The sequence below is a fragment of the Vicugna pacos genome, chromosome 6, assembly GCF_048564905.1.
Source record: "Vicugna pacos chromosome 6, VicPac4, whole genome shotgun sequence".
Lineage (NCBI taxonomy): Eukaryota > Metazoa > Chordata > Mammalia > Artiodactyla > Camelidae > Vicugna > Vicugna pacos.
Window position 1 is genome coordinate 22,077,004 of NC_132992.1, and position 20,564 is coordinate 22,097,567.

The 20,564-nt window shown below is 44.3% G+C and overlaps 1 protein-coding gene across 3 annotated transcripts in view; it reads right to left on the minus strand.

Annotated features, from left to right (window-relative positions):
* Positions 1-20,564, minus strand: part of CAPN3 (calpain 3) — a 42,956-nt gene that overhangs the window by 11,512 nt on the left and 10,880 nt on the right. The window contains exons 2-9 of one of the 3 annotated variants that reach the window (XM_072962611.1): positions 9,274-9,343; positions 7,720-7,838; positions 6,073-6,206; positions 5,179-5,347; positions 4,196-4,339; positions 2,357-2,440; positions 1,348-1,433; positions 609-686 (exon numbers count right to left, since the gene is read on the minus strand). In XM_072962611.1, the coding sequence (XP_072818712.1) occupies positions 609-686; positions 1,348-1,433; positions 2,357-2,440; positions 4,196-4,339; positions 5,179-5,347; positions 6,073-6,206; positions 7,720-7,838; positions 9,274-9,343 (884 nt within the window). Of the gene's footprint in view, positions 1-608; positions 687-1,347; positions 1,434-2,356; positions 2,441-4,195; positions 4,340-5,178; positions 5,348-6,072; positions 6,207-7,719; positions 7,839-9,273; positions 9,344-17,698; positions 17,948-20,564 lie in introns of those variants that run through there. The other 2 variants (XM_072962613.1, XM_072962612.1) reach the window with 2 other exon arrangements.

Sequence of the window (20,564 nt, forward strand, 5' to 3'; positions counted from 1 at the left end):
TCAAACTCATCTGTTCTTGATGGGAGAGCTTGGCAGCAATTCATTTCTCCAAAATGTCACTGTGTGCCACTCTCCTGGGCCCCAGGCACCGTGCATGCACAGGGGAAAGAGAGATAACTGGGGAAGGACTGGCAGTTAAGCAAGCAATTTTAATGGTGATGAGTATCACATAAACTCATCCCAATCGTGGGGAAAATAAGGGAGTCCCGAAGAAAGTTCCCTTTGATCTAAGATTTGAAGGCTGAGTAGAAATGATCTGAGTGAGGGTGAGGGTGGCATTAGGCGAGCAGAGTAAATAGAGCTTGCTTGGCTCAGAAAACAGGTCTGGGGGAGACAGAAGCAAGTGGCTGGGCAGCGTGCATGGCAGGAGGGCAGAGGGAGGCAGGAGCAATGTCGTACTGGCCTGGTCCTGGGCTTAGTCATCACTAGGACTCAGCAGGCTCCTCTCAAAACCCCAGTCTTGCTGAGCCTCTGACTAGAGTTGGAGAACGGGGCCCAGATGTCCCAAGGGCTGGAATCTGACAGCCACTGTCCAGGGATTGAGGTTTGAGATTTCAGCTCCCACCCCATCCGTTAACCTCCAGGGTCCTCCTGGGTCCTGGACTCACCAGAACTCTCCATCCTCAGTGACCTGGTGCTGCAGACGGGCCTTCTCGTCTTTGTCCACAAAGCTCCAGTCCTTCCAACTGGAGAGAAAATGAAGGAGTTACAGAAGGAAGAAGAAAGGCAAGGCCTGGTGTGGGTTGGGACAGGAGGGATCAGAGGAATATGAAGAAGTTCAGAGAGTAGCTCATCTCCAAACTGCAGCCAGTGTGAACCAGCGAAATGCAAATCTGATCTGAGACCCTCAGTGTAAGTCCCAGTAATTGCTTTCTACAATCTTCAGGATTAAAATCAAGCTCCCTAAATGGTATATGACGGCTTGACTCTTCTCTGGCTGAGTCTTTAGTCATTCTTCACATTTAAAGGTTAGGAGTTGGGCTCTGGAAATAGATAAACTGGGATTTCAATTTAATAATACCAGTTGTAACCTGCGGCAAGTCACTTAACCTCTCTCAGCTTCTGTCTCTCAACTGCAAAAGGAGAATGATTATATGGCCTATCTCATAGGGCTGTGATGAGCAAGAAAGGAAATAATGCACAGAAAACGTTTAGAACAGTCCCTGCCATCTAATAAGTACCTGTCTGAGTTTCTGAGAGGAAGACCACATCCCCTTCTCTTCTCTGTGGATCATTGGTTTTATGGGCAATTTTGGATCAAGCATTTGTAGCGCTCTTGTGGATCAGCACCCAACCCAGCCTTGCCTCAGGCCCTGTTGTCCCCTACTTGTGGGTCCCCTCACCTACCTGTCACTCCAGGAGCCATTCCACTCCACTTGGCCCCAGGGGTTCCGCAGCCGCACCAGCTTCACTTTCTCGCCCTGGAACAGGGCCTGGGAGCGGGGATAAAGGGGGAAGCTGTCACTCTGCGCCCTGGCTGGAAAGGGGGTCTTCTGTCTTGCCCTGAAGGCTGGGGCGGGAATGGGGAGAGAGTCCCATGCAGGGGGCTGCCCTGCCTGGTCCTTGTCAAGGAGACTAATCAGAAGCTCCCTATGGGATGTCAGGGTGACGGGTCAGAAGCTCAGAACTGAGTCTGCAGGCGTCAGGCTTGGCCATCACCTTACCATCAGCTAAGAAGTGACTTCCCCAGAGAACATCTGGCCATTATGAGCTTTGGGGGAGGAGGCAGGGCATAATAATGTAGGGCTCTGCTAGCACATTAGGTGTCTTTGTGTGAATTAGAAAAAAATGCCCCTCCTGACTGAGGAAATACAGAAAATATCCCCTCTCAGTAGATTAATCAGAAAAAGGTGCCCCTTCCCCCAGGCTGCTGCATGGGCTGCTACAGAAGACGGCCCCTCTCTGCTCATCCCTGTGAACAGGACACAACCTGCCCAACTGTGCACAAGGGGCCTGACCAGGTTCTTGTCGCCGATGCGACCCCAAAAGGGCCAGATGTCCCAGTGGGGAAGCCCACAGGGAGCAATATGTAACTTGTTGACCTTGAAAAACAAGAAACTCAAGAGCCCATGAAATGAACTTCATAAAACCAAATTGAGTTCTATTTGTTCCTTGGTAATGTTGGGAAATTGCCATCTTTAGCACTAAAGACAAAGATAAACTGAGCACCATCTGGTGGCAAGATCCATTTCTACCAGTCCAAAGGGTCTCCTTCAACCCCAGGTTCTTGGCCCTGGTGCCTGATGGGAGGCAAACTCTGAGCATATGAAGGGGCACAGAAAGCCACGTCCTGACTTGGGGAAGTTCACCCAAGTAGCCCCTCGGGTCCTGTCTCACCAAGCCCCACCAGGCTCACCTCCTCCAGCCCAGTGACTGAGTAGGCATGGCCTTTGACCAGCCCACAGGACATTCTTGTCTCGTATTGAACTGGAACAATGGTCTGTGGAGTGAAAACCAGACAGCCTGTCAGGGGTTGCTGCCTGAGATAAAGTTCACACTGGTTCACATCTTGGGTTCACGAGGATGAGGACTCCCAGCCATGAGAAGACCCTTACTAGCCCTTTAAGAGAGCCAAGAGGACACAGCCCAGATAAGTGCTTTCCCTCAAGCTGGTTCCCTGACACTTGGAGAGCGTCGTAGAGGCTGGCCCTCTTTTCTGGATCCCTTGGGGTCTTCCAAAGGAGAACGTGGGGCAGATGGAGGCCGCCACTTCCCCTGAGCCCACCCAGGGTTGACTATTCCTGGAAGAGAAAGGGATTGAGAAGAGGGGTGGGATGAAACATGTAGGTCTAACCTTTTATCTTTACATCCCCTCACCTCCTCCACAAACCCTAGAACATGATATCCAAGAAATCACCAAAAGTCACAGCAACCAGGAGAATTCTGAGGAGGCCAGAGGAGAGTCCTGCTCAGACATGACTGTGCCTTGGGGAGCTGGGGTAGCTCTTCCATTTGAGATTTCCGAGTTGCAGCCACAGGAGATCCTTAGCAGAAAGGTTGGCTTGATTGCCAAAGCCCAGTGAGCCCTAGACCTAGACAGGTCTCTGCGGCTTCACTTTGCTTGCTAACGTAACAGCTCTAAGAGGAACACCTGGAGCCCTTTTCAAGGTGAGGAGTGTGTGCAGGGCCAGGACTTTTGGCATCTCAGCCTCTTCCAGATTTGAATCTTTATAGGACCCAGAGCATTTTGAATAAAAAGGGAGGGGAAGGGAGGTTCACACATCCCTCAGTTCCAGACCAGGGAAATCGCTGGAAATGACTCTCTGGGCATTACTTATGCAGATCTATTCCACTGCTGGCCATCTGTCCTACGGAAATCCTCACAGGCAGACACAAAGATGTATCTATTTAGGATGTTCATTGTAGCATTTTAAAATGACAGCAAAACAGAAAAAAAAAGCAATCGAATTTCCCAGTAACAGTATTGGGTAAACAAATTATAACATATCTGTATGTCGGAATATTGTGCAGCCACTGAAAAGTGTTATAGGAGACATACTGAGAATATAATTCTTACTGGCGCATTAGGAATATAAAGCTAACTGGGAAAAGGATGCTACAAAGAGGTATGTACAGTATGACAGTATTTTAAAAATAAAAATTTATATTAAGTGGATGCATAGAAAAATCCTAGAAGGATATACACCAAATGTTAAGAGTTACTATCTTTAGCTGGGGAGATCTAGGTTAATTTTCCCTGTACTATATGGCGCGTATTGCTTCTGAAAGTACTGCACTATGAGCTCTGTGAGGGGGAGACTTTGCTTCGTCACCAGAATACTGAACAAAGGGGAGAGAATTTTCTTTCTTTGCTAGAAGAGTGCCTGGTGCCTAGTAGGAGTGCAATAAAATATGTGTTGAATAAATGAATGACTGATTTAGAAGAAGAGAAATATTTTAAAATAAAATTAAGTCTCTCTCTCCTATTTCTGCCTGTTAACTCATTATCAGAGAAACTGCCTGGACCCTGGAATATGAAGAAACTCCCCCAGAGATTCCCCCCAAAAGCTGCTGCCCCCACCTCCTTCAGGACCTCGGAGCAGGCAAGTTATTCGAGTCCAGAGCCTTGGGAGGCCCCAGGAGGAGTGTGTGCGTGACGCACTGGCTGCTGAGGGGAGTCTGACACCACCCACAGTGGGGCCGGGTCATGCAGGCGGGAGGGATGGTCAGTCCTGATCATCGGAGGGGTACACACCCGGGTCGGTCTGTCATCTGAGCCTCTGGGAAGGAGGTCTGAGTCACTGAGCCGCGAGTTATCCATATTCCTCACCATCCGTGCAATCAACTCCCCCATATTCATCCCAGAGGGAGAGGTTCCATAGGTCATGTTTGTGCCATCCTGAGGCCCGATGGGGAGGGTAGGGGATAGTCCAGGAGAGGGAGAAAGAGCAAACAAGGGAGGGTGATAGAAAGGGCAGGCGACAGAAGGAAGGAAACAGACAAAGGAAAAGAGGAGAAATAAATAGAGCATGAATGGAGAAAAGATAGAGAATAGTAATGCAGAAAGAAAACATGCTTCTATGGGTGCTCTATGCTAGCTGACTTTCCCGAGCTTTCCTGTCTCCTGAGTGGACAAGGAGAAGGAGGGACAGGAATTCAGCTTGGGAAATCCTTCCTCAGCAGTGGAAATCGCCAAGACTAATCCTTATACATTGAGCAGCCACCAGGGAAGGTGTGTCTGCCATCCCCTTACCCTTGGCTCTGGTCTCAGTCCACACCACTGTGTTGCACTGAGAGGGGGCCTGCAGGCTGAGCTGCTCCCAGGTTACCGCACAAAGCCCACGTCCCAAGCTCGGGATACGACCAAAGCTCAACGCTTGGGAGGCTTTCCTAGGATACTGGTGGGCTCAGATCCATAGCCAAGTATGTGGCCAACTTAATAGGGGCGTGCTGGGACTGAGAAACACCGGCCACAGAGGCCTGTACTGACATAGGCCTTTGGACCTATTCCCACCAAAATTCTAGGGCTTGGAATGTCCTTTTCCAGTATCTTTATCAGAACTCTCCAGAAACTACTCCCTTGAGAAATTCCCAATTTTTAAAGTTGAGAGCCAGTTCCTGCTTCCTAAAACAAAACATCCACCCTGTCCCAGAGGAAAGTCCTATGCTGCTATTCATGGAGTAAGGCTTCCCAGTGGTTGGCAGCTCCCTGGCCCGCTCCCCCCACCCCAGACTTACATCAATGGAGCAGCCCATGAGGGAGCCCCTCTCGATGGCTTTCTTCATGATCTTGTACATGTCTCCGGGAGCATCCCTGATCTCAAAAAACTCTGTCACTCCTCCTGTGAAGTCCTCCATGGCCTCTGTAGTGTTCCCACCTTTCAGGGCTTCATATGAACCATGGAGCCTTGGAGAGAGGATGAAGACCAGTCTGGGGTCACAGGGTCCCAGGAAACATGACCCAGGTACCACTGTTACCAGAACTTTACTCTTGGGTCCTGTGATGTTCTCTTATCAATTCTCCAGTAACTCTGGAAGCTATTGGAACAGGCGCTATGATTCCCTTTCTTCGCAATGGAGAAACTGAGCTCCAGAGGCTCAGTGACCAGCCAAGGCCACAGAGAGGAGAAACACTGGGACTGGAGCCCAGCTAGTCCCACTTCCTGATAGTTTGCTGTCCACTATACTCTGAAGCTGAGGTGAGGCCTCCGTTAAAGCCATTAATTAGCTGGGGTGACACTTCTGAGTTGAGAGATTACATAGCTTTATTAATACATTGTGAGCTCATGAGGTTGAGCCAAGCAAGACTCTGGGATCAGGGCTCCAGAGACATAATGCTCAGATCCAGGACTTGCAGTGCCACCATGAAGGCAGGATTAAAGAGATAACTGTTGGAAGCCAAAGCTAAAGATGTCCTACATACTTTATTTTTACTTTTAGTGGTTGTGGGAGTGAGAGTCATTGTTGCCTGGACCTGATCTTCTCTGACTTTGCAGCACAGTTGAATACACACACACACAAACACACACACACACACACACATGCCTCCTCTCACGAGTGAGACCTTGGCTGGGTTTTGCAGTCCACCTCCTGGCCTCTAGCCCTGCCTCACACTCTAAAGTGCTGCCTTACTTAGCATAAGCCTTCTCCAGCAGAGCACTCCAGAACTCATTGCGGTGGTTGGATTTGGTGAAAACCAGTTGATTGTTGTAAGTTGGCAGGCAGTCATCAATAACCACGTCCACCCAGTCTCCATAGCGCCAGAACTGCACAGAAGTGTCAAGCACAGAGTCACATCCTCAGATTACCATTGGGAAATGTGTCCCTACCCCACATTCCTTAGAATTCTCTGATCCCAAAGTCGTCCCATTTCTTCTGCTCTGCATCTTGGTGCTTGTTCATATTATTCTGGGTTTGGGGTGTGTGAGTCTTTCTCTAACTGAACTATGAGCTCCTTGAAGGCAGGAAGTAAGTTACAGACCACCTTGTCTCTTCCACACAGTCCAGCTCAGTATGGGGGTTGGTAGGTGCTCTGTGCTTATCTGAGGCCTTGAGATTTTCCTTCTCCTGCTCAGTAGGTCTGGGGTGGGGCTTAGGTGTCAATATTTTTAGGTGTCTCAGCTGATTCTAATGTGCAGTCAGGGTTGAAAACTACTGGTCTAGGTGAAGACAATGTATGATTTGTGTATTTCTTGATGACAAACAAGGTAGAAGTTGCTGTTGAAGAAGAAAGTCTGACATGGAGGAGGAGTGTGGCCCAGAATACACTCTGGCTGTAGCAGGAACACTGTCCAATAATCTCATCTCTGGACAATGTTCTTTTTTGAACAAGTCAGTTTGACTGAAGAAAACCAATATAGTTTAATTCCCTTCTAATGACATTTTCTCCCCTATGGACAAGACGGCAAACATTTGTCTGGTCTTTGTGTTTATGGTCCTTTGATGTCAGACTTTTAAATATAAGAGGGAAGCTAATGGCTAGGTGGCATAGGGAGGAAACAGCATTTAGAGTCCAGCTGCCTTGCCCGTGCTCAGACGGCAGCAGGACGCTGGTCCTGAACCTGCAGGGACCTTTACTGAGTCTTGGGATACAAGATCAACTGACAATTTGGGTCAGCCCCAGGACATTCGGAGCCTTCAGGGATGTAGACAGGTTGATGCCTCAGAACCCCTGCTAGATGCCCACATAGGAAGCTCGCTTCAGTTCTGGGCTAGCACGGGGTTTGGCTCTTTGCCAGGACAATTTGGATCCAGAAAGTTCCCAATGGCTGAATTGATTCTGGAACCAAAAGACTCATTTCTGGTTCAGATCAGAAGCCTGGCCCCCAGATTAACCAGACTTTTCTTCCAAAGCCTAGAAAGGGTGAGTGATAGAGTTGGTACAGGCCTGTGTTAAAGGGACACGGGTAAACAGGGGCTGCAGTCGTGGACGGGATTTCCTTTACAATCTAAAGGTCCAGTGTCTTAGGGACTTACTTGAGAAGGGCTGCTGGTAACAACACGGCAGCCAGCCAGCTAGAGAGGCAAAAATAGACCACGAGCTGGCAAACAGGATATCTTCCTGCCTTTCTTGGGCCTAGCGGAAGGTGTGGGGGTTTGGCGGGAGGAAGAGATAAACAACTGCTTCCTCACTGGCTTGAGGCCTGAGGGGGTCCCTGCCCACAGCCATGGCCAGGAGGGCGGGTGGAACCTTTCCTAGAGCCACTGGGAAGTCAAGGCCGGGAGACAGTGGTGGGTGGACGGCAGCTGGCCCTCTTAGCTCCATTCCCATGACCTCACCTGGAAGTGAAAGATCCCTGCGTAGTTTTCGGTGAAGCTCTGATCATGGGGTATGACTCGGAAAAGCAGGCGCTTATTCAGGGTCAGGCAAGCGATGGCTGCGAGAAACCAGCAGTCCCCTGCAGACAAACACGTGGCAGAGGTCACAGGAGGGCCTGCACCTCCACGAAAGGAGACCCCCTCCCCACCAGCTGCTCTACTTCTCTGGAGAAGGGGGCTCACTGTCCTACTTTCAGGCCTGACCTTAGAGACGTGTCAGCCCAGGGAAGGAGCTTGATGGCAGTCCCTGGACCATGCGATCAACAGGGAAACTGACTCCCTCGTGACTGGTTTTCTGAGGGATGTAGGTAATTCCTCCATCTGCAGTATAAGCTCACTTCCTTTTTGGACCTCAGTGGAGATGGAGCAGTAGGTGATCATAATTGGGTCATTCTTTTTAATGCCTGTAGGAAGTCTGCCTGCCCCGTATCTTTGCAATGTGAGTGCATTTCCCCTCCTGACCTTGGCAGATACTGAGCATCTGAGAGTCATCAGTCCCGCTGATTTGCATTGTAAGGAAAGTAGGTAAGTAGTTGGAGGTGACACTTCGCTGTGTGTGTGTGTGTGTGTGTATATGTGTGACTGCCTAAGGGGCAGGCCTAGAACATTAACAGAGCACAGGCTAAGTTATGCGAGGCTTTTGTTGTCCTGTGTGGGATATGATAGCATCTTAGAGACTGCAGAGGGGAGGCTGAGAGTTGCCACCATCCCCTCCCTCCCTCCCCTCCCCGAAGTAGCCAGCCTCTCCTCTGAAACACAGTGTTGGTTAGAAGGCCCAGATAATCAGTTTGCCAGGGCTCCGCAGGAACTCAGATATCCAAAGCCCCCTCAGCCTCTCCTTCTGGGGCCAAAGTAGCCAAATTCCTTTTCCCTCAAGTTTTAAATTGTGTCTGGTGATGTTCTCTTCAACATTATTTCACAGAACTTTCCTGATGTCCACACTAAAGATAATACTTCCCAAACAAGACGCTGAGAGAGAGAAAGGTCTAATGAAGCAGCCAAGCTAACTAATCAGACAGAAAATTGGATACTCATCCACGTGGCAAATGTCATCTTTATTGAAAGACTAATCTGGAGCTATCCTGGGGCAATTTAAACAAGGGTTCAAGTTACAAAAGCACTTTTGTGAGCATATAGATTCCACGTGCCCAAGGGACACGCGTGGTACAGTTTCAGACCCTTCTTTAAAGGAAGGTAGGTACAGTTAAAGCAGGGCTTTTGTCTTGCTGAGTGTTGTGTGTGTGTGTCCTGGAGACTCCGGAGAGGAGGCTGTGGAATGAGACATAGCTCCTGTGACACAAGGCAAAGAACTAATGAGAAAGGTGAGAGGGACAGAAATTAAATGAAGCAATTGCCAGCACTTGGATATGTGAGTATAAAGTAATATTTATCAGCCCCCCTCAAATTCCTTAAAAGCAAAATCAGATTATTGTCCCTTTATTTCCTGTAAAGGGATGACACTTTTTAATCACCCTTTGATTGTTTGGCTAGATATGACCCGAAGGAATTTCCTACCTAGATCTCCTTGACAGATGTCAGTCCTGTTGGCTCCACCAACGATAAATCGGGGATTCTCACAAATTTCCTGTGAAACAAAAGGGAAATGATAATAGTAGTAGTAGTAGCTACTATTTACTGAGGTCCATTATGTAGTACCGGCATTGCGTATCAGGAGTTTTACACATACGACTCATGTAAGCCTCCAAAGACAGCCTGTGAATTGGGTACTGCCATGTTATTTTTCAGATAAGGACGCCAAGGCTCAGAGAGGTTAAGAAACTTGCCCAAGGACACACTGCTAGTAAGTGCGAGAAACCAGATGCAGGCTTCCCTTTCCCATTGTTCCGCACTCCTCTCTGATGCTAACATACTGTCTGAGTATGGATGCATCTTGAGAGTTAGGGCAGTATCATTACTGTCACAACTTTGGCAAAGGGACAATAGAAATCATGGCTCTTGCTTTTTTTTCTATGCCTGGAAAAGTGGTGCATGAGGGAAAATAAGGATCTTTCTCCTCAGGATGTGGTAACACATATTTAGTATCAGCTATGTCCCAGGGGCCACAGGACCTGAGAACTGGGGAGAGCCAAGAGTAAGTTGGGTCTGGGCCTCGAAGTCCTCCCCAGCTGCTGGAGGTGCATTCCTTCATTCAGCCTAACCCAGTGTGACACCCCTGGCCTTAGCCGTTTCCAAGTCCAGGTGCTACCAACTATGTGCATCCCAACACAGGCCAACAGAGGGTGCTCTTGTTTTTGTTTGGATTTGTCATGCTTTGTTTTTTAACTTTCTCACTTTTGAAGTAATTGTAGATTCTGTGTTTTGGTTTTAATACCCGAATGTCGCAGCTTCAAGAAGCCTTGCTCTCCCTGTGACACAGCCCTCTCTCTTTCCCTGTGTTACCCCCCACTCCCTCACAACAGGACAACACACTCAAGCAAGCTGAAGCTCCCCGCAGTCAGGGATCTATCCCTCCTGCCCGGTGGAAAGCCCTGCTTAGACCACACCACACACACCTCCCCTCTGAAACTCTTAAGCAATGGAAGGATAAACCCAAAACAATGATTTTTAAAAAGGTTGCCTATGGGGAGAGGGATGAATTAAGGGGGTGAAAATAGGGATGGAAGTAAAACTCTGACCATAACTGTTTGGGAAGCATGTAAATTTTACAGAATTAAAAGCCAAAATTAAAGAAAAGACAGTTTAAAAAGTCAATCTGAAAAAGCTGAAAACAAACTGAAGAAAAGGAGCCTAAATGCTTATTAAATTGATGGCATGACCACATAATATAAAATGAATTATTTCAAGTGACATAAAATATAAAAAATGGGCTGTTTATTCCTTTTGGGATATATCCTAAGGTCAAAAACCAAAACCATAAAGAAATATGAATCATAATAAATAAAAATAATATTATTATTTCAAAACTTTGACATGTAGGATAAAATAAATAAGAGCTTATATTGATGTCATTAGGAACAGGATATTTTTAGTGTAAAAGAAAATATGTAAAATTATAAAATTGAGTAACTTAAGTAGCAACCCTGTAATGTTAAAGCTGAATTGGGTATATAACTCAAGATTTATTTTTGTCTGTCTAAGAAAAACTTCCTATCTCTCCACACTAAAGCAAAGCAAAACAAAAAAACTAGAAGCAGTAAAAATCTAGTAGTAAAGAGAACGTCAATGTCCAGGATGTGGTCTTTAAAAACCATTTCCCACTAAGAAAATATAAACCTTTCATTATGCCAGACAAGACTCCTTCTTCCTAAAAAACGAAGAAACCAATTAAGGTATAGTTGACATATGTTATTTTTGTTTCCTCAGTGTTTTGCCTCCTGAGAATACATTATCCCTTCTTCTGGCATCACAGTTCAACTTTCACCTGGGGAGCAACCCCACTGTCAGCTCCTGCTGTTCTGTGGGCTTCCCTTCCCTCCAGCTCCAGACGGTGATTAGGGGCAATTAGAGTGAGAGGGATTGGTTCAGGGATGGGCACATGACCAAATCTGGGCCAATGAGATATGGGCCAAGATTTTTACTGTAACTATTGGGAAGAAGGTACACTCTTCTGCCGGAGTCACTTTGCTGGTAGACTGTCAGCCTGAAGCTGCCATCTTTGCCCCTTTGTGAAATTAGCCTGCTTGAGAATAAAGACAGCTCAGAAGAAGCAGATGGGGGAGTGGGTGGAGAGGACGGAGGTGATGGATGGATGGATAGATAGACAGACAAACAGACAATATTAGGGACTGGGTCTTGATGACATGGTTTGTGGCCTGGATTCAGTGCTTCTAAACCCAACCATCACCTTTGAACATTCAACTTAATATGTTATATGAGCTTTTCTTTGGCTTAAGCTAGTAGTCTGTTACGTGCCAGCTGAGACATTTGACTACTGAATGTTTGGCCCCTGTTATAAGAACTATATTATAAAGTGACTCAAATACTAGAATTTTAGCTACAATTTTTAGTTGTCACAGGTGTAGCTTCCTCTCCTTGTGTCTGTAGGTTCAGAAGGACTTCTCATCCCCACACTTGTGACCAGTTCCAGGGATGTCTACTAGGAAGGGCAGCAGCAACTGCACTGATCTCTTCCATCTGTTTGGTGGTCCAGGTATTTGAATGGAGTTACATTTTTTGCGGTAGTAGAGATCCCCCAAGATTTACTTTCAATACTACCTCAGCTAAATTCACAACACATTAATTGAGTTTCCAAGTACGTACAGGGCTGGGGGATTTAAAGATATAATAAAAATAGGAAATCATCCCTGCCTGCCCTCCTGGACACCCCCAGCCTAGAGACCCCCAACTGTTTGTCCTCATGAGAGATACCTGTTTGGTGAGGGCCAGTTACCAAGCTTGTTGAGGGTTAATTCATAAAACAGCCCTAATTTGCCTAGATACCTCCTCCCTACCACCTACCTTTCCCTCTTTCTTTACTTATAAACACAGCTTAAGTGTCCCCTGGAGTGCCTGAGACCTGTTTTTGTTGATTAAGATCAACAAAAGGTGAATGGTCCTAGCTCTGTCATTTTAGATTGGGGACCTAAGACGTCTGGTTACTCCTTCATAATTTAGCTATAATTTAGCAATAATTTAGCATGGAGACGGGATCTGGAAATAATGGATTCCTAGCACTTAGCAACAGATGACCATTTCCTCTGTTTTTGAGTGCTGTGGTTTGCACAATGTCTCCAAACTTTTTTTTTTTTGGTATACGATCATCATTAAAATATTTTGAACATGCAACTCTGGGTAAGTATTCTTAGCAGTTTTAAATTAGGTGTGTGTATATTATCCTAACATATAATGTATTATAAGATAAACAAAAACATCTATTTAAAAGGATGGACTAAAGTAGACACATGTAGGGGACTTCAGTTTCAGCTCCAACATGTAAAGAGCCTGGAAGTCATCACTCCTGTCCTTACCACAAGAAAAAGCTGAACAAACTGAAAACCAATGACTTAGCTTGGGCCCATCAGAGAACCAAGGTTGCAGGGCAACCCACCACCCTGAAATACAGACACAAGTGATTCCAGAGAGTTACAGCCAAGATCTGCTTATCTGGAACAGAAGCTGCCTTGGCCAGAAACTGGAAGGAAAACTTAAATGGTAATTTTGATGAATTTCTAGAAGCTCAGTTGGGATTAGCACAAAAGTGATAAACTTCTAGAGGCCATAGCCTTGGGAGGGAGGATTCCCCCATCCTTTTATGGCTTTTACCTCCAAATTCCACCAGGTTCTCATGGTGAAGATCCAAGAAAGATCCCCCTGTGACGGGGTGGGGGGGGGCGGGGTGGGGAGACTTGCAGAGTCTTACCTATGTTGGGGAAGGGCATTACTCATACTCTGGCTCGCTCCAGCCTTTCTCATCTAAGGAGAAATGCTACACCAGCAGAGAAACATGTGTGAAGGTCACAGCCCAGAGAGAGAGGCCCATTAAAAGACAGAGCTTTAATCAATAGATTATAGAACTTGTCCCCTCCACTACTTACCACCACCACAACAGGGCTCCAGTGTAATAATAGTGACTTATAGATGAAAGAGCGGCAAGATGCAAACTCTAATGAGGGGTATTTAGGAAAGCCCAAAGTCAAGATAGGAGATGAAACAAAGATACTAAAGGAATTTGAAGACTCTGGCACCTGCAGTACAACTCCTGGCCAGCTAACACAAATCCTCATGACAAAGGCTTATTTATCTCAGTTCTTAGTACCCAAAGCAACATGTTTGACTTTCAGCAAAAAAAAATTACAAGAGATGTCAAAAGGCAAAAAGTAGCCTGAAGAGGTAAAGCAAGCATCAGAACTAGATTCAGATATGACATAGATGTTGGAATTATCAGGCAGGGAATTTAAAATAACTATGATTGGTATGTCCAAGGGTCTAATGGAAAAAGTAGGCAACATTCAAGAAAAGATGGGTAATATAAGCAGAGAGATGGAAACTCAAAAGAATCAAAAGGAAATGATAAAATGAAAAACACTATAATGTATTTGATGGGCTCATCAGTAGACTAGACATGGACAAGGAAAAAAATTAATGAGATTGAAGATGAGACAATAGGAATTTTCCAAAGTGAAATATAAAGAGAAAAATATAACAACAACGACAGAACAGAGCAGAACATCCAAGAACTATGGGGTAATTTCAAAAGGTTCAACATATGCATAATTAGAGTACTGGAGGAAAAAAAGAACACAGCAGAAGAAATATTTGAAGTAATAATGTCCAAGAACTTTCCAAAATTAATGACATATACCAAATCACATATCCAGGAAGCTCAAAGAACATCAAGCAGTATAAAGGCCAGCAAAATAAAACAAAAACAAAACAACACTTAGACATTATATTCAAACTGCAGATAACCAAATATAAAGAAAAAATCTTGAAAGAAGCCAAGAGGGGGAGAATACCTTTTCTCTAGAGGAACAAGGACTAGAATTATAGCAGACTTCTCTTCAGAAACCATGCAAGCAAGAAAGACTGGACTGAAATATTTAAATCGATGAAAGAGAAAACCCATCAACCTAACATTCTCTATGCAGAGCAATTATCTTTCAAAACTAAAGGAGAAATAAAGACTTTCTCAGACAAATAAAACCACAGGGAATTAATGGCCAGCAGACTTGCCTTGCAGAGAATGTTAAAAGAAGTTCTTCAGGAAGAAGGAAAATACAGATCAGAATCCTGGCATTACATAAAGAAAAGGAGAACATCAGAGACGGAATAAATAAAGGTAAAATAAAATTTTTATTTTTCTTATTCTTAATCTGAAGATAACTTTGTTTAAAGTAATAAAATAATAACAATATGTTGAGTAATTATAGCGTACAGATAAACGAAATGAATGACAGCAATGTCATGAGGGAAGGAAGGGAGGAACTGGGAATTTTCTGTGATAAGGTATGTGATATTTGGAGGTGAAATTAGATTAGTGGTAAATGTATACTGGGAACACTAGTATAATCAGTGACTTTTTAAAAAAGAAGGATAGTTGATATATTTGAGAGGAGATAATGGTATCATATAGAATACTCACTTAAAACCAGAGAAGGCAGGAAAGGGAGGAGAGGAGAGACAAAGAAAATTGCAACAAATACAAAACAGTTGCAAACATAGTAGACATAACCCAACCCGTATAATAATCATTTAAATGTGAATGGAGCCTAAATACATTAATTACAAGATAGAGATTGTGAGAATAGATTTTTTCAAAAGGCCTAACTATATGTTGTCTACAAGAAAATAACTTTAAATGTAAAGACTCAGATAGCTAGAGAAGGATATACACCATGCTAACACTCATCAAAAGAAAGCTGGAGTAGCCGTATTAATTTCAGACAAAGCCAACTTCATAACAAGGAAAACTGTCAGAGATAAAGAGATGCATTACACAGTGATAAAGGAATCCTTTCCTAAAAGTACAGTCCTAAATGTGGATGCACCTATCAACAGAATGTCAAAAGAGTGAGGCAAAAAGTGATATATCTGAAAGGAAAAACAGAAAATCTTGTATTATAGTTGGAAACTTTAACACCCCTCTTTCAGTAATTATATATCAAGCAGACAGAAAATCAGTAAGGATGTAGTTGACCTGAATGGCACTATAAATCAACTTGATCTAATTCACGTTTATAGAATACTCCATCCAATGATAACAGAATACACATTCTGCTCTCAAGGTCACATGGAAGAGTCACTAAGACAAATCACATTCTGGGCCATAAAACACACCTCAACAAATTTAAAAGAATAGAAAACATACAATGTATGTTTTCAGACTACAGTGGAACAAAACTAGAAATCAATAACAACAAGATAACTGGAAAAATCCCACATTGTTTGGAAATTAAATAACACACGTCTAAATAACACATTAGTCAAAGAAGGAATTTCAAGAGAAGTTTAAAAATACTTTGAACTAAATGAAAATGAAACTATAACATCAAAATTTGTGGGATGCAGTGAAAACAGTACTTAAAGGGAAATTTATAGCATTAAGTGCATATATTAGAAAGGAAAAAAGACCTGATAGCAATACCAACATTCTACCTCAGGACACTAGAGAAAGAAGAAAAATTTAAGCCCAAAGCAAGTAGAAAAAGAAATAATAAGAAACAAGATCAGAATCAATGAAATTAAAAACAGCAAAACGGAGAAAATCAATAAAACCAAAAACTAGTTTTTTTGAAAAGGTCAATTAAATTAATAAACCTCTAGCTATGCTAACCAAGAAAAAAAGTGAGAAGATACAGATTACCAACATCAAAAATGAAGACGACATCACCACTGTTGATTCCAAGGACATTAGAAGAATGATAAAGGAAGACTACATATAGCTCTATGCTCACAGATTTGATAACTTAGATAAAATGGACTAATTTCTTGAAAGACACAAACTGCAAACTACCAAAAGCGACACAGTGAGAAATAGATTATCTGAATATGGCTACACCTATTAAGAAATTTAATCAATAATTAATAACCCTCCAAAAAGGACAGCATCAGATTCGGATGATTTTACTGGTGAATAATACCAAACATTCAACGAAGAAATGATTCCAGTTCTCTGTGATATCATCCAGAAGAACGGAAGCAGAGAAAACACTTTTTAACTCATTCTGTGAGGCCAGCATCACCCTAATACTCAAACCAGAAAAAGACATTGTAAAGGAAAACTGCAGACCAATATATCTCTTATGAAAACAGACACCAAATCCTCAAAAAAAATCAGCAACTCAGAAACAATGTATAAATGAAAGAACTGCGGCTATTTTCATATTTATATTCTCATGCTGAGAAACTAGAAGCCTTCCCCTAAGATCAGGAACAAGTCAAAATATCTCCTCTTACCACTCTTATTGGACATCATGCTGAAAGTTCTAGCTAATGCAATAAAACAAGAAAAGGAAATAAAATGTTTAGGGATTGGAGAGGAAGAAATAAACTGTCTTCATTCACAGATAACACAATTGTCTGTATAGAAAACCCTAAACAAACAACAACAAGAAAAAAAAACTTTCTGGAACTAATAAGCAAGGATAATATAGTTGCAACATAGAAGGTGAGTAAATCAAAGTCAGTTGCTTTTTGACATACCAGCAATAAACAACTGGAATTTGGGGGGGAAAATCCATTTACAATAACACACATGGAGAAATACTTTGGTATAAGTCAGCATGAACTCATGTTTTATTTACTATAGATACAGGTAGTTACATATAGAAGTATTTATAGATATGTCTGGGATGAGCCCTGGGAATCTGCATTTTAAGCTGGCTTCCCAGGTAAGTCTGATGCAGGTAGTCCCAAGACCCCACTGAGAGCAGCACAGAGCAGCTGAGCACAGCTGAAACAAACGTGCCCCTCAGCTGCAGGGCAGTAAGGTATCCTTGAGCAGACTTGCCCCCCCCCCACCCCCGTAAGGAGTGTGGCTGGTCAGCATAAACGTTTTTGTTTAAACAAAAGTGACACGTCACTAATGAGCCAGCCTTAGGCAAAAAGTCCAGAAGGCAAGTCTGCAGCCTCCTGGAGCAGTTTCCTAACTGTTCACCACCTTCCACGGAACTCTCCTGGAAGCGGTGAGCCTGGTCCTCCCAACCGCTCCACTCTCCCACTCCCAAAATACCTGCTCTCAAGAAGAGACGTGATAGTCAACTATTCCTTCCTATTTTACTATGAATTTAAGTCAGTGCGTTAGCTCTCTTAAAAATGTTTACAGTCTCAGGGATCTATAAAGTGTTACATTATTTCTAGTTCAGGAACAGAAAATAACAGCTCCAGTTCCAGGAGGAAGGAAGGAGGTATCTGGGGGGCACATGGGGAGGAAAATGTCGATAAGCCACTTGCTCAGAGCCTCAGGCTCTGGACCCCTTGGCCTCCTGTCCCCGGGAGCTGTCCCCAGGAGCTGTCCCCTGAAGCCCCCTCCCATCCCTACCTTTGGCCTTTTCCACGTGATGGCCTTCATCTTGGTTTTCTGGCTCAGCTCGTGGGAGCCCAGGGACTGAACACCTGCTGGGAACACACAGTCTTCAAAGAGGCACTTCTGAGCCAGGCACCGTTGTCTGAGCACAACAAAATCCTGCCCCTCATACTTGAGGGGCTGTGTGGCGCTGCCCTCTCCGTTTCTCCGGTCCCTCTCCCGGATGACGCGGTCACAGAAGAACCCTGGCAGCAGGTAGGGCATGGTGACCGCTCAGGGAGCGGGGCTGGGCCTTGGCTGCGGCCGCTCTCCTGCCGCGCCCTCGGCCCAGGCCTAATCCTCTGTGAATGGGCCAGCGCCTATATAGCTCCTCCACCCTCAGCGGCGCGATGCAAATGAACACAGCCCAGAGAAAGGCCCTGGTCAGAGTCAGCAGCTTTGGCTGGAGGCCCCTGAGCCCACGGTCAAGGGGCAACATCATGCCAGTCAGAGAGGGAGCCAAGGGGAGCGGAGAGCCGGCGACAGCCCCAGGACAGGCCACAAGGCCTGCGGACCTTCAGGCTACCTCCATCAGCCTTGCTGGGATTCTTTCTTTAAAAAGAGAAAATATGGTTACAGAGAGGCTTGCTCTGCCTCAGCAAAAGGCATTCATGCCTTTAACACTGGCGGCCAATGGGATATAGCATGGGGCCTTCGAAACATGCTGTATACACTAATCCTATACAGGCTGCTGAATGCATAGGAGGAATCTGCTCCAGGCCATTGTCTGAGGTTAATGAGGCCTTCATTCTCCTGATGTCCCTGCCCCATCCCCCCAAAGACCTTGACTGGCCATTTTAGGGACTCTAATCTCTGAGAGGGACCCAGAGGGAAGTAGCTGGACCAAGTGCAAGTCGCTGTTATAGTGGGTCCCAGTGGCGGTGAACAGACATGCATGGTTGCGAGTTTGGGACCTTTGAGGCAGAGAATGCGCTGGGTGGGGAAGGAGGATAAATGTGTGTCAGAATTATATTCACAAGAAAGCTCAGCTTTTTCAAAGTTTCACCATACTTAAACAGGCAACTTGAATTTAAGTGCAGGGAGCTGACGCGGGTGGAAATCAGGTCTGGCAGCCTGCCCACCTGGAGGATGCTGTCTCCCTGTTCACTCTTGTCAGTCTTCGTCTGCTCCATGCTTCTCAAAGGGTGGCCTTTGGATTACCTGCATCAGAATCACCTGGGATGCCAGTTTAGAATGCAGATTCCCAAGGCTCATCCCAGATTTAAGGATTTAAATACCCTTGGTAGGGGTCTGGGACTCTGCAATTTACACAAGCACACCAGGAGAGTCTGTGTTCATTGATACTTGATGTTAGCATTACAGGGTACTATAACAGCTCAAAATAATTTTTGAGGTCAGTGCTTCTATGACATAATTTTTAATCAGTTTATACATGAACACAGTTGTAAAAAAAAATCCAACAAGATGAAATTTATCTAGAGGAATAGCAGTCTCTTTCCCTGAAAATCCCTCTCCTCAGAGACAGCCACTTTATAAAAAAAAATTTTTTTTTGCGGGGAGAGGTAACTAGGTTTATTAATTAATTAATTAGTTAATTAAATTTTTTTTTGATGGAGGTACTGGGGATTGAACCCAAGACCTTGTGCATGCTAAGCATGTACTCTATCACCAAGCTATACCCTCCCGCCAAGACAGCCATTTTTAATTCTTTTTGCTCTTTCTTCTGGTATTTATCTCTGTATTTCCAAATGACATGCTTATATTATTAATTTTTAATTTATTGTTTTTAGAAAGTATCAATAGAATTCCTACTCTGGAGAATGAGACTGGCTTCTCACATGATGCTGTCTGCCCACCATCTTCCCAAAGTAGTTCTGTCATAAATTTTAGAAAAATTGAAATTCAGTATTTCCTCTAGTATATTTAGGTAAGTATTGTTCACTTCTTAGCTAAATATGGTATGCTGTGTTTCATTTCCTTTCTGTCTAAATGTTTCTTTTCTTTTATTCTTAATAATTCCCTTGTTTTTCTATCAATCAATTCTTTTTCTCAGCAGTAGTTTTTACAAATATGTAGACAACCTGGCAGTTCTACTGCCCCCCGACCCTGGGTCCCTCTTTGCAGCCTCCTTCTCCCCTGCAGACCAGACCACCTGCGCTCCAGGTCTGAAGCAGTGGCCTGGGGCTGACTGCCCTTCTCCTGGGTGGAATTCTGTTTCCAGAAGTCTTTGGCTTACTCTTTGATTTTATTGGCACACAACTTGCAGCTTCCTAGAATGGGTGGATGGGAGGTAAACCACCTGAGTCCTTCCCTGTCTAACTCTATCTCTTTTCTACTTTTGCTAGGTTTTTAAAGTCGAAAACCAGTTTCTTTCAGAAATTTTAAGGCATTGTTTCATTGCTCCTAGCATCTGGTATTAAGAAGTATGATGCAGTTTTGATGAACTTTCCTTTCTATGTGACCTATCTCTTCCCTCTGAAAACTTTTAGGGTTTTTCTCCCCCTCCCTCTCTCCCTAGAAACCCCTCACCCCAATTCCAAAAACCACATTTGTGTGCCTTGATATGAGTTTGTTTATTTTTTAAATTCTTTGTGCTGAGCACTCAGTGAGAGATTTTTGTCTTAGTTCTGGGCTATTCTTCTACTCTTATTTCTTTTACGTTTCTCTCTTAGTTATTTTCTTCCTTCCTTTCTCTTTCTCTCTCCTTCCTTCCTTCCTTCCCTCCTTCCTCCCTTCTCCTTAATTTTATATTTTAACCTTGTTATTGAAATGTTAATTACAGCTATCCCAGTTTTTTAAATTGAAGTATAGTCAATTTACAATGTGGTGTTAATTTCTGACATGTAGCATAGTGATTCAGTTATACACACACACATATATA